We start from the raw sequence: 12,263 nt of genomic DNA, 5'->3' as shown, positions 1-12,263 counted from the left end.
ATGCTTTTTACAGTTTATATGATTGTCTTGGTTTCACTTATTTGCATGTTCTTTGATGTACCAAAGCCAGCGAGACAAAACACAAAGAAGAAATGTAAATTACAAATTTCCTGAGAGAGGATGGAAATAAAAGTCTGTGAAACATTTCACCTCTACAATTGCAACCAGTTTTCTGATTCAAAAAGGAAACAGTATGATGTTAGAGTGTGCATATTTCCACAATATGCCTGTAAGTCTCATTTCATAATTTTGCACAACCATGTATTCATCCCGTCCCAGATTGAAGGGGGGAAAAGATTATCTGTAAACGTAAGGCATAATACTTTTATCCCACATTAGTTGACTTTACTAGACATTTGTGTGAAAACCCGTTGCCTTAAATCGTTTAAAGTGCCCATATTATGAAAAATCACTCTTTTCTGGGATTTGGGGTGTTATTTTTTGCCTCTGGTGCTTCCACGTGCATACAAACTTGGAGAAAAAACTATCCATGCTGTTTTGAGATACGGGTTTCTGAATGTGTCCTGACGGCAAAACACTGTTACAACACACATAGTTCACCATAATCTACATAAATAATAACTCGCATGTCCCTATTCTGCAGGTACAAATGTGCCGTCGTTTAGAATAAGTCTCCCAGCTAATCTGCCTTGTACTGACCAAACCTCAAAGTACAATTTATGAACCTGAAAATGAGCATAATATGGGCGAATATAAGCGAAATTGTCCATTACATAAGGGTTAATGCCCGACAAGGTGTCCATTGTCAGTTATTAATGGACAACGCCAAGGTTACTTAATACCTGACAACGTGTTTAGTTTAGTTTATTTCTGTCAATCACATAAATAAAAACATACATGACATAAATGGTAACAAAAATTAAATAAAACAAAATGTCACCTTAGTTCATGCAGCGTCATCTTAACTCGTAACACATGAAAGCACACCCAAACCAGAAATATTAACCAGAATATTTTTAAAACACACTTTACCTAGGACAGAAACATAGACAGTTACAGAAACCATTTAGAACATGTTTTTCTCGTGAGCATTTGCCCCCCCTTCAGCGCAAAATAGTTAAAATGATCCCACGCCTCCCATACAGAAACGAAACATCCTTAGTTATCTCTGCTTTATAAGATTTGTGCGCTGGATTCTTTGTGATCAATATGGTTTTAACAAAACGTAAAATAATAAGGATAGTGACCACTAAAAAGTTTAATTCCAGCTAAATCTGGGTTTACAGTGAAGATATTGCCTAGTGGGCAGACTTTTCAAGCCCTCAGAGAATATTATTTTGGATGCTAACTTGATGCCATCTGTGAAAAGGCTGAAGTTAAAGGAAGGATGGCTGCTACAAATGGATAATGATCCCAAACACACCTCAAAATCCATGGTGGATTACATCAAGAGGTGTAAACTGAAGGTTTTGCCATGGCCTTCACAATCTCCTGACCTCAACATTATTGAAAATCTAGGGATAGACCTTAAAAGAGCAGTGTGTGACCGACAGCCCAGAAATCTCAAAGAACTGGAAGACTTTTGTAAGGACAAATGGGCAAAGATACCTCAAACAAGAATTGAAAGATTCTTGGCTCCAAGCTGTGATACTTGACAAAGGGGGCAGTACAAGGTATTAACTCTGCAGGGTGTCCAAACTTTTGCAGACGCTATTTTTATGTTTTTTGTTATTTTGAAAGTGTAAATGATGGAAATAAAATCTAACTTTTTGTGACATATACGAATGTCAAATCTGTCATTTGATGCCTTTTGGAGTGTTTTCCATCTTTTCTTTCTCAAGGTTGGTTAATTTGAAGAAACTAAAAAACAAGACATGTTTTCAGTTATTTCACACTTTTTTGTTAAGTGCATAATTCCAGATGTTTTTCTTCATAGTTTTGATGCCTTCAGTAATAATCTACAATGTAAATAGTCATGAAAATAAAGAAAACACATTGAATGAGAAGGTGTGTCCAAACTTTTGGTTTATACTGTACATGCAGTAAACTCTGGTCTGTCTGAGTCTGGCTGATTGGGATGCAGGACTTTGTCTGGGCGAGAACTCAAATTAATCAGCCTTGGGGCCCAGAATAAAAATTATTTGTGTCATAAGTTATTTTGAAAGGGAGTTGAGACATCAAGGTGAAAGATTGAAATAAACATTTGCTGAGAATTCACCAATTCATGTTTTAATGTAAAATGATTTGCGGTCAATGAATCTTGAAACAATACACTTAAACTTCTCCCGGTTTTATTTTAGCTTTGCTTTTGCTGTACGATGTCACCAACAAAACCTCCTTTGACAACATACAGGTAGGTTACTTTTTGTTGCTCTTTGTTATATTTAATAATTGTAAATCTTTTATAACCACTTACAGAACCTCCTGAATGTTTTGTGTCAGATCTTTTCATTCTTACTTTACATGAACAGATTGTTGTTATTTCATAAACGTGCCAATGTTACGTCTGACATGGTCATTTGTAATTTAAATAATTTTTCCTCTGATTTATTTCATAGATTAAAAGACTGTGGTTGGATAATGGCCACAAGTGCTGTCAAAAAGGATCAGTAACATTTGAAGCTATGCCTCCTCGGTTCTTGTTTTTCCCAGAGCCCCTTACCTCTAAGTTTATTAAATTAATAAGGAATGGCTTTTATTAAGCAATGTAATAGAGTAAATTATATTGTATTAGTCCCTGCAGTGTAATTTGTCTTCTGCATTTGACCCATCCAACTATTACAGAGCAGTGGAGCCACACTTCAGCTCCTGCAGACTGGCTCCAGTTCTGAGGACAGTGTCCTGGTCTATAGCACTAAGATGCATGTCTTTGGAGTGCACGAAGAAACCGTTGTGGAAAGAACATTTAAATTTGACACAGAAAGGTTGCAGTCAGCCTTGGTGGGGTGTACTCAGTGCTGCGTGTTCTGCTCTTTGACAAAGACTGTTATTGTTGTGGCTTAATGCATTCAGACAACAGGAAAAGTGAAAACAGATTATATGATGAAGGGTGACACTGATAAGAATCACAGAAGCACTCACACAAAGGAAACCATTCATTAGTTTGACCAGACAGATAAGCCGTTTTCATATACTGAAAGTGTACATGCTTGTATAGAAGCCTTAAGAGCAACTAGCTTTATATAAAACAAGGTTGTGTGATGCAGTCTGTCCTGCAGCAGTTTTCTAATCAGATCACTCTTGGCCGCAGGCATATTCCCTTTATTGCTTCAGCTAATTAAGAGAAAATGAAAAATCATAACAAGACATTGCATGCATTTCATAGTTTTTGTCATTTATTAATTATGTGCACAAAAAAAGAACATCTCAGGATGCATTTGCTGCTATAATGGCTTTTTATTGTTGTATTTTATTCAGCTATTACATATGTTGCTTTGTGGTAACTTTGCCACTAAGATTGCTCCCTTAAGTATCATTTGTTTTGTTTATCCACATAAATTCTAAAGCGAGCTCGGAAATAGAAATAATAATAATAATAATACCTTGAGCAAGAGAGGAAATAGAAATAAATACAGCAACAATCTTTTAGTTGGGGGAAAAACTAAACAGCCTGACATTTTATGAATCTCCAATTTGCTACCTGTAACATAGCGTTTGGCACCACACACTGCAGCTTTTCATAAACATCTCCTCCATTATCCATTACCTTCATGGTGTCATTATGTCATCATCCCTGTTGTTTCCCTCTGTGTAGTAAATGTACAGGAGCATTGGCCATTTTCAACTGCTTTAATTGACATTGTCCATCCAAAAAAAATGTCCTGTCTGTCTCTCATAGCAGCAAAGCAGCTGTTACGGGAATGAGAACGTTTTTGTCACCAGCCTCTGCTAGAGAAATATGATATGCCCATCTGTGAGATGTGAGAGGTCATTAAAAACAGAAAAAGGGTTATCTTTAGCTCCAGATGTGAATGGCAGCTCAAGGACAGAGATGGGGTTGTTTGAGTGCAGAAGTCGGACAGGAGGGACACCTAATTAATATGTTGCTCCAGGCAGGCAGTAAAACACACAATAAGTATATATGCTTTTAATATGATAGTGTTAAAAGTTTGTCATGAATGCAATTGTACCCTATTGTCTTTATTGTTTGCTATATCTTACTTTTTATTGCTGCACTACAGTTACAGTTTCACTTCTGACTGTTGAGGTTTGTTTTTACTCTCCAGGAGATAAACTTGGTGCAATCTTTGGGGACACAGTTTGACAAGTTCTTACCTGTCCTGCTTAGCCTTTTTCTCCTTTCTTTCTCCTCTCCACATCTGCATTTAGTCAGTGTCTGTCACTACAAGGAGATATGCTTTCGGCCAGCTACAGATGCCTGCTGGCACACTGCTGCCTAACGAGCACTAACTCCTGTTAATGAACATTAATGGTGATGAATGCCATTCTGAAGAAGAGGGAGAAAGCAGAAGGGCAATCATTCTCTCCTCTGCTCCAGATCTGCTCCTCTCTGTGGTGAATTATTGTCTACCCAGCTAGAAGATATTTAGGCAAGCAAAGTATTAACGTCATAGAAGCTGTCCATCATCTCAGGGAGAAAGACTTAACACTTATGGCGAGAGACAATCAGTCAAAACAATTCATCTTATCCTCTGACTTGCTACGTCTGAAATATGAGCTGCTGTCATTTGAATAGTATAATTGTGTTTTAAGTGGTTTAAAGATATAAGTGCCATTTCTTTAAATTTACAGATCTGTGAGGTTTTTTTCATTGTGCAGATGCATTTCAAGCTTCAGCTTACATCCGTGTCTGTGTTTCATGTGGTCAGTTATGGTCAGCGCCATTCATCTATTCATTTTTAATGTTATACACAATGGCAAGTATTTGTAGGAGTTAGCCATTGGAGCAGAAATACACAAGCCAATTAGTAACATGATAAATGTCGTCTTGTCAAAAGTAGTGCTTCAGGGAGACTATAAGAGTCAATTTAGGCCTCTGCTGCAAATCATCTGTCTGGGTTGCTCTGGTTAAAGAGCAGCCTGGCTCCATTGGTGCCATCATTCAAAGCTAAGATCATTTGCTATTGATTGGAATCAAAAGGATTGTCAAACCGGAACAATTCAGTTCTCTCTGTCTGTCAATGAACCTGCAGTTCCTGAAACCAACTATTTAGAAAGATCAACAGACTGCTCTGGTGATTAAAGAGATTGCTTGTAAGCTCGTCTCCTACCGAAAATTCAGCCTTGGTGCAAAATTACAGCAACTAGAGCCAGTCCCACAATGAGCTTTCCTTAGTATGTTCCCCTTGTGACCTCATAAAGAGCAAGATTACAGATCGGCCCATCTGACCTTTAATTTTCTCAAAGGCAGAGCAGGATACATAGGGCTTGGTTTTCATTTCAAGTCACGGGGGGGGAATATAGGCAGGCTGGGGGAACTCATATTAATGTTTTTTTTTTACTCAGAAAGTGACATTTTCATGCCATATCAACACAATACTGAATATTATTGTCCTGAAAAGTTTGCCTTCACTAACTCCTGAGGGAAATGACTCTTTAGCTGCCAAATGCTCAACTATGTTTACCAGTTAGTCACTAACTGTCAGCTAATTGGTGTGGAGCAGTCAGTGGGCTTACCAGAGTTTTTTTTGCAAACGGCTACTTACTGTGGCTGGAATGACGCTGATGAAAGCGGTGAGACTGAATCAAAACAGTAAAGTTGTACCAAAACAATGAATTGAAAGACATTAAATTGCTTCGTTGAGCAGGAGGGAAAGTTAGGTTTCTGTGGGTTCGTCATTTTATTTATTGTAATATGACAACTTGTAACAACTATTGATCAGATTAGCTTTAACCATAGCCCTGGCAGATCGTTAAAAAATCACATGAATAATTTGCTTTTTAAAAGCAATGAAGAGCAACATTTTTTAGTTTTTTTATGACTTGCTGGTCTGCCGACATGTCCTTAAGCCAAGATACAGGCTCCAGTTCTGTTTTATAGCTGAACATTTTCAAATCCCCACAGCATTTTCATAACATTAGAATTGATCAGCGCTCTGGCACCGATCCAGTGAAGCGGTCTCATAAGACACAAACTTTCTGTTTCATATTGACTTTGCAGATCAATAACTCTAACCTGGTTTAGAATACATTCTCTATAAATATAATACAATTATTCCTATTGAACAGTCTGACATTGATGCTGATTTTCAAATGATGAGTTTCTTTGCAGCTACAGTTGCACCTACTTATTATTATTACATTTATTTGTATTGAACCCAGATTGTACGGGTGTCTCATTTCGGTACATAGATTTACGCGGAGTATACACTGTATAAAAATAAATAAAACTTGTGTGCAAGTTAAATAATGTAATGTGGAACTACTGTTAGATGCGCGTTTCTTAAGGACACCTAATCTGTAGCCCCCCCTTATCTCTGAATCTCCAGAGCTCCGCCTACATGTTGATGGTCCAGTGAGTGAGTCGGAGTTAGCAGTACTAAGGACCAAGGGGGTAAACCTCTCCTCTCTAAGCAAAGCCCACTATGGCGCCATTTTGATGCTACCAAGCCATTACCCGCCGTAAGCATTCCATTGACTCCCATTCATTTTGACGCCACATTGACAGCAAATAATTTTACATCGGAAGCATTTAAAGAATCTACTTGTCCGTTGTTTATTTCTGAAGAAACACAACGATGTATAAAAGGCTCCATTACCTTGTACCTCACGGGATGGCTCCGTAGCAGACGTTTTTGTAAAAATAGGCTAACGATTGTGTCATAACCATGTGACTCACTGTCACACAGTAGAGGAATCACCGTATAGTACAGGGTAAGCTTGCAGACAGTTTAGACTTACATTATCTGTTTAGGTTTAATTACTACTAGCATTTTAGTTAACACAATTAACCTGTACCTATGTCATCTCCTTCCATATACCTACGCTCTCCGTCTCTCTGCGAGATTGGGAATGATTGAGATTTTGCTTGGCACAGCTAACAGAAGACTTACAACTTTCAGACACGTTGCTCATGTCACATCTACGTCGTCAAGCTCAGTGGAGGCTACGCGGTAATGCTCAGCCATCACCAAAAAAGTGCTTCTAAATCCTTCACTGGTCTCCGTTCAGAGCAACGGGATCTGTTTGTCCATTTCTTTAACTGTCTATGCTAAGGACGAGTAGCCTGTCTTATGGCGAGTGGTGACGATCCACGGGAAAACTTCAGTTTCCCAGTGAGTTACAGTAGTACAGGCGAGAGAGTGGTGAATAAGACAAGGACTGTGTGTTGACTGTCCAACTTCTCCTCCTTAATCAGCCTTTAGAAACAAATACAAATAGGGCCAAACAAATCACTAAAGCAGTTGGAATTTGAATGTCCTTTTCAATACGCCTATATTCACTGTATTTGCTGCATTTACTCGAACCTTGTTACAACATGCCATCCCATCCATAAATGAGGCAACCTGTGGTCCCTTCCATATATAACCTAACACGGACGTTGATGGAGCATGAGTTGTCAGCTGCACCCTGTGTTTTGCTAACAACTGATGGTTGGACTTTGTGTGCTACAGGTGGGAAATGAAACTGTCAGTTCTACAGATGCGGCCCCTTTATTAGCAGCACACAAGCACTCACCTAGCTGAAAAGCTACAGAAGGTCATGGCAGGGTAGAAATAGGAAAGGTATGCCTGTCGCACTTAATAGCAAGAATACTTTATTTTAACATTTGTGGAGGAAGGTTTCGCCTTAGTATCATAAATAAGAGATGCTGTATTTTCAGTTTTATAGTCTGATTTTGTTTAGAAGTTACAGATAGAGTCTGGAGATGATGTGGGCTACTTATTGTTAACCGTTTACATTTTACTTTACGTACTTCAGGCTGTTGCAGCCAGTTCATGGGAGTGACTGTATGACACTAGGTGGTACAGCCAGAGACATGCAAAATAAATAAAAAATTACCCTCTGCATTTTTGTTTTGCTTTCCCCTCCACTGAACCAAACCGAACCATGATGTGTGAACCAAGGTATGAATCGAATCGTGACTTCTTTGTTCCATTCCCCCACTAATCTGTGTGTGGGTGTGTGTGAATATGTTCGCAAGTACTGATGCTCGATTACTTGATCATGCTTACAGTATGTGTCTGTGTTGTAAAACCCATTAAAAGCAATTAGAGAGATGAAACCATCTATGTGCATTTATTCATCTATCACTTTCTGTACCTGTGGCATGGATTAGCTTCAAATGAAATGGGTGCCTGCCTACCTCATAGCTGTGAGTTAAATTTCATGGCACCACAGCCCCAGATAGTGATGATAGAAAGGGTCATGATAATGCAGTGAAATGAATATCAAATACCATTCATTTATAATCAGTTGAGACTTTTTTTTAGTGTCATGTGAAGAAACATATCATGGAATATTCTGCACCATCAGGTTCTACACCAGTTAGGGAAGGCACGGCACCCAGTAATCTTCATTCATTACCTACTCAATCACACATCACCTGTAATTTGGTCTCCTGCATGGAACATTACTAGTTTGTCAGCACCATTGCTTCGGTTATTGCCTGGCCTTGACTAAACGTACACTGGATGATGCAGCCAGTGAGCGTAGTCCTGCAGAAAAGTCGGTGTTCAGCTGCTTTCTGTGGACAGTTCCATTTACTATGATTTCAGCTGCAAAGTGACAAAACAGATTGGATGCTCATGTGCACACAAGAAACCACTCAGACACAACAAGATGTATAAAGTTGTTTTAAGCTGCCTGCTTATTGTTGGAGCAAATCATTTTCCCAGAAGGAATAAAATAAGTAAAATTAAGTGTATGACTAGCTCTATGGAATTAACTTCATAAAAGAGCGGGGGGGTAAATCTCATTTTTCTTTGTCCTTGTTGCACGTTTTCTATTACCTCTTTGTTATGGAGTTTGGGGGGCCATCAACTCTCTATCACTGCGCTGTTTTTTGTTACAAAACACTGCATTTCTGCCTGCTCACCAGAAAAGTGTCTTTTATGTTTCTTTGAGTTTGTTGCAACTCTGAGAGAGGGCTGACAAAGGTCAAAGCAACTCAGAAGCTCTCAGAACAAAAATATGATTTGGTGACTGTCTAGCTCTTATTTCAGCTTAAAAAGGCACCACGAACTATTTAGAGAAAACAAAGACTTTTCAGCTTTTTCATGAACTAAAGTGCCCCACCACCCCTTCAACTTAATGCAAGTCTACAACTTTAATGTATTAACCATTATCTAAGTGGTACAGGCTTAATTAATTAATAAGTGGTATTGTCTGCACTGCATTTATCCTGAAATATTATAATGAACTGATGGTGTTAGTGGTGTCTGAAAAGATTAAGTATTCAAGGTTAGACAGTTTATGAGGTCAGTTTACGTTTTGGGTACAGAGCTTTGGCTCTTAAAAGAAATATGCTGCATAAGCAGTTTTTTCTGTTTCAGGAAATAACATTCGCAATTGTTGCGGAGATATAAACTGAGTCACTTTCACTTTTTTTAAATTTTCCTGAAAATCTTTCTAATGTGTTAGAGACTTGTCAGATAATCAGGGGTCCTGCACTTTCTTCATCCAGTCATCGTCTACGTTGTTTGTCTGTTTCTGTATCAACCTTTTGTTTGTAGCAACTATTTCAATGATATGTGTGATACAAAAACACATACACACATTATGCATACTAAAACGTATGATATTAAATACAAAAACTAGAAGACCTCGACTGGTCAAGCGGCATTGGCTACAGAGCCCCATGCTACAGAGCGGAAGTTGACAGCTGTTTAAGCCTCTACAGAGCTTCGTGCCACCGAGTACGGTGCCCCGCATTGTGCTCTGTCAGGTCAGCGGTAGTTGGTGGTTCAGTTCCCAAGAATTGGTGACTGTGCACTTTTTGTCCACAGAAATATCTTTTCACTTTTGCAGAGACACACACAAAATCCAATGCATATCTGCTTTTCTCTCTTGTACTCTGGCATGAACAAATGTGTTGGCGTCATCATTTGTTGTTGTGGTTACTCTGGCATTTTATCACATTCCTTTTATCATCCAGACAGAAGGACCTATAGCTTTTGTATGAAAGTAGGAAATATTTTAGTGTTGTATTAGCAAGTTAACATTCAGATGTTAGCTGTGCCTATGTACAGACTTGCAGAGCCGCTATCATGGCTGTAGACACTTGAAGGTTTGTTCTTATCTGTCCTTCACAAGTCGTTCTGTCTTCTTCAAGTCTTCTTTAGCTAACAAATTAAATCTATTGCTTGTTAGTTTGTTCAATAAACATTAAAATCCCAAAAGTTGGTAAGGAGAATGGAAAACAGACAATAGACAAGAACAACATATTTATGTAATTTATTATATCTTGTTTTCTTCAACTTTGTTTTATCATGGCCTTTGTTCTATCTTCCTAAATTTGAAATTTGAAATAGAATATGTCTACAAATAATAAATGCACTCTATATAAACAGAGAGTTTTTCCAAGAACTTAGGCTTCTTTAGACCAAAGAAAAACATCTTAGAGGAATTGTGTTTACGAGGACTGACATGAGGACTGACAAGTTTGATTGACAGGGAGGCGCAGAGCCCCACACCCCCCTCTGACACACAGTACATGACTCTGGAAATAATTGGCACAGATGCCACAGAGATTACCATGATAATGAGGACTGCCAATGTGCACACAATCTTAAAAACTCTCACATACTTAACAGAAACCTCTTCATCTACATTCCTGCCATTACATTAGATGGTGCGTGGCTCAATTTATTTTAATGAAAATGTGGCAAAGTGAAACATTTGCAGGTTATTGACTTCTGTTCTTTATGTCTGCAGCTTTAAGCCCTTTCAGCCTGCTCACACTGAATCTCCATTTTTCTGGATTTGACATTTTACCCACTCCTATCTTTTCCCTTCGATATATTGAAAGCCTTTAATTATTGATTTCCTTTTTTGTATTCAGACATTTATAATTCTGAGAAATAGAAATCCATTTATAAGGTTGACGTCCTGGCTTTTGCTGAGGGGGTTTGTGAGCTGATTTCATTCACCTCTTGACTTGCATCCAATGAAGTCCATAGATGATCTTTCACCACTACTTTTTTTCACTGCACTGCGTGTCGTTCGACACAGGAGATCTACTGCCCAAAGACTACCAACTAGATGACAAAATTATACTGATATAAATTGTGAAACTGTTATGCAAACAATGAGTCACATTTCATTAAAAAGTGTACACTTCCTGGGGACATTAATAGTATAGTTGTAGGGAAATTTTCAGAAACACCATGTTGTGGGTATGATGAGCCTAAAGGAAAGCTTAGACAACAACAGGTCATTCATAGGTCACAGGTCAAGGACGAGAATATTCAGCCTGTCTATATTAACCAAACCTGTTCGTGTATAATTATGTTTTTCTCTCTACATATTCAGGGAATCAAGACAGCTGTATCATAAAGGGATGTTTTGTCTCAGGGACTTCCCATAGAAAATAAAGAGGCTGAACTAGGCTTTAACATTTGTGTTTAGTAGGGGTGTGACGAGACGGTTACTCCACGAGACAAGACACATCACGAGATTGGGTTCACGAGAACAAGACGAGACGAGATTTTTTAAAAAAATTTAAAGAAATCCTCGATAAAATATATGAATGGAAAATAGTTTTTTGATTCAACTGAAAAATCACAAAATGCAAAACAATTTAGGTGCATTTTGAAATCAACTATTAATGATGAATGTTATTTAACTTTCCTTTTTTTACTATTTTAATTAATTATATGCAGTAAAGGACGTGCAAACACTGCCAAATGTTTTGTATAAACTCTATCATTTCCGCAGGAAAACCAAAATGTTGCCACACAAATGATTTAAAAGTGGCAGGGGGATCTTCAATAGTAATTTCACGCTCCATCACGCTGACATCACATCGCCTCACGAGACAACTTTTCCCCACAACAAGAAATCTCGTCACGTTTTAATCTCAATCGTCACACCCTAAGTGTTTAGGCGACTGCATTATCTTTGTTTACCTTAAAGGTTCAGCTAAATGTAACGCCTCCAGCATGAGTTTAAATACACCTTGTGGAAGACAGGAACTTGGTATGGTTGGGACGGCACTGCACAATAACACATCGTAATCAAACTGTACTTCCTGCCTAATTGTCTCCTCAATTGATTGTTCATTAAAGGAGAATTCTGGTTGAGACCAACACATAGCTCTGTTGTTTGGACATTTGGAGGGCTGTCAGTGGAGAGAAAAACAAAATCAGTCGGTGCTGCCTACAATGTGTTATCCTCTCGCT

At 38.3% G+C, this 12,263-nt stretch overlaps 1 protein-coding gene across 1 annotated transcript in view; it reads left to right on the top strand.

Moving 5' to 3' along the window:
* Window positions 1–12,263, top strand: part of LOC117958103 (ras-related protein Rab-26-like) — a 44,582-nt gene that overhangs the window by 23,530 nt on the left and 8,789 nt on the right. Inside the window, exon 5 of the mRNA XM_034894363.1 lies at window positions 2,262–2,314. Coding sequence (XP_034750254.1) covers window positions 2,262–2,314 — 53 coding nt within the window. The remainder of the gene's footprint in view (window positions 1–2,261; window positions 2,315–12,263) is intronic.

The sequence above is a fragment of the Etheostoma cragini genome, chromosome 15 (assembly GCF_013103735.1).
Source record: "Etheostoma cragini isolate CJK2018 chromosome 15, CSU_Ecrag_1.0, whole genome shotgun sequence".
Lineage (NCBI taxonomy): Eukaryota > Metazoa > Chordata > Actinopteri > Perciformes > Percidae > Etheostoma > Etheostoma cragini.
This window is presented reverse-complemented; position numbering and strand designations above follow the sequence as displayed.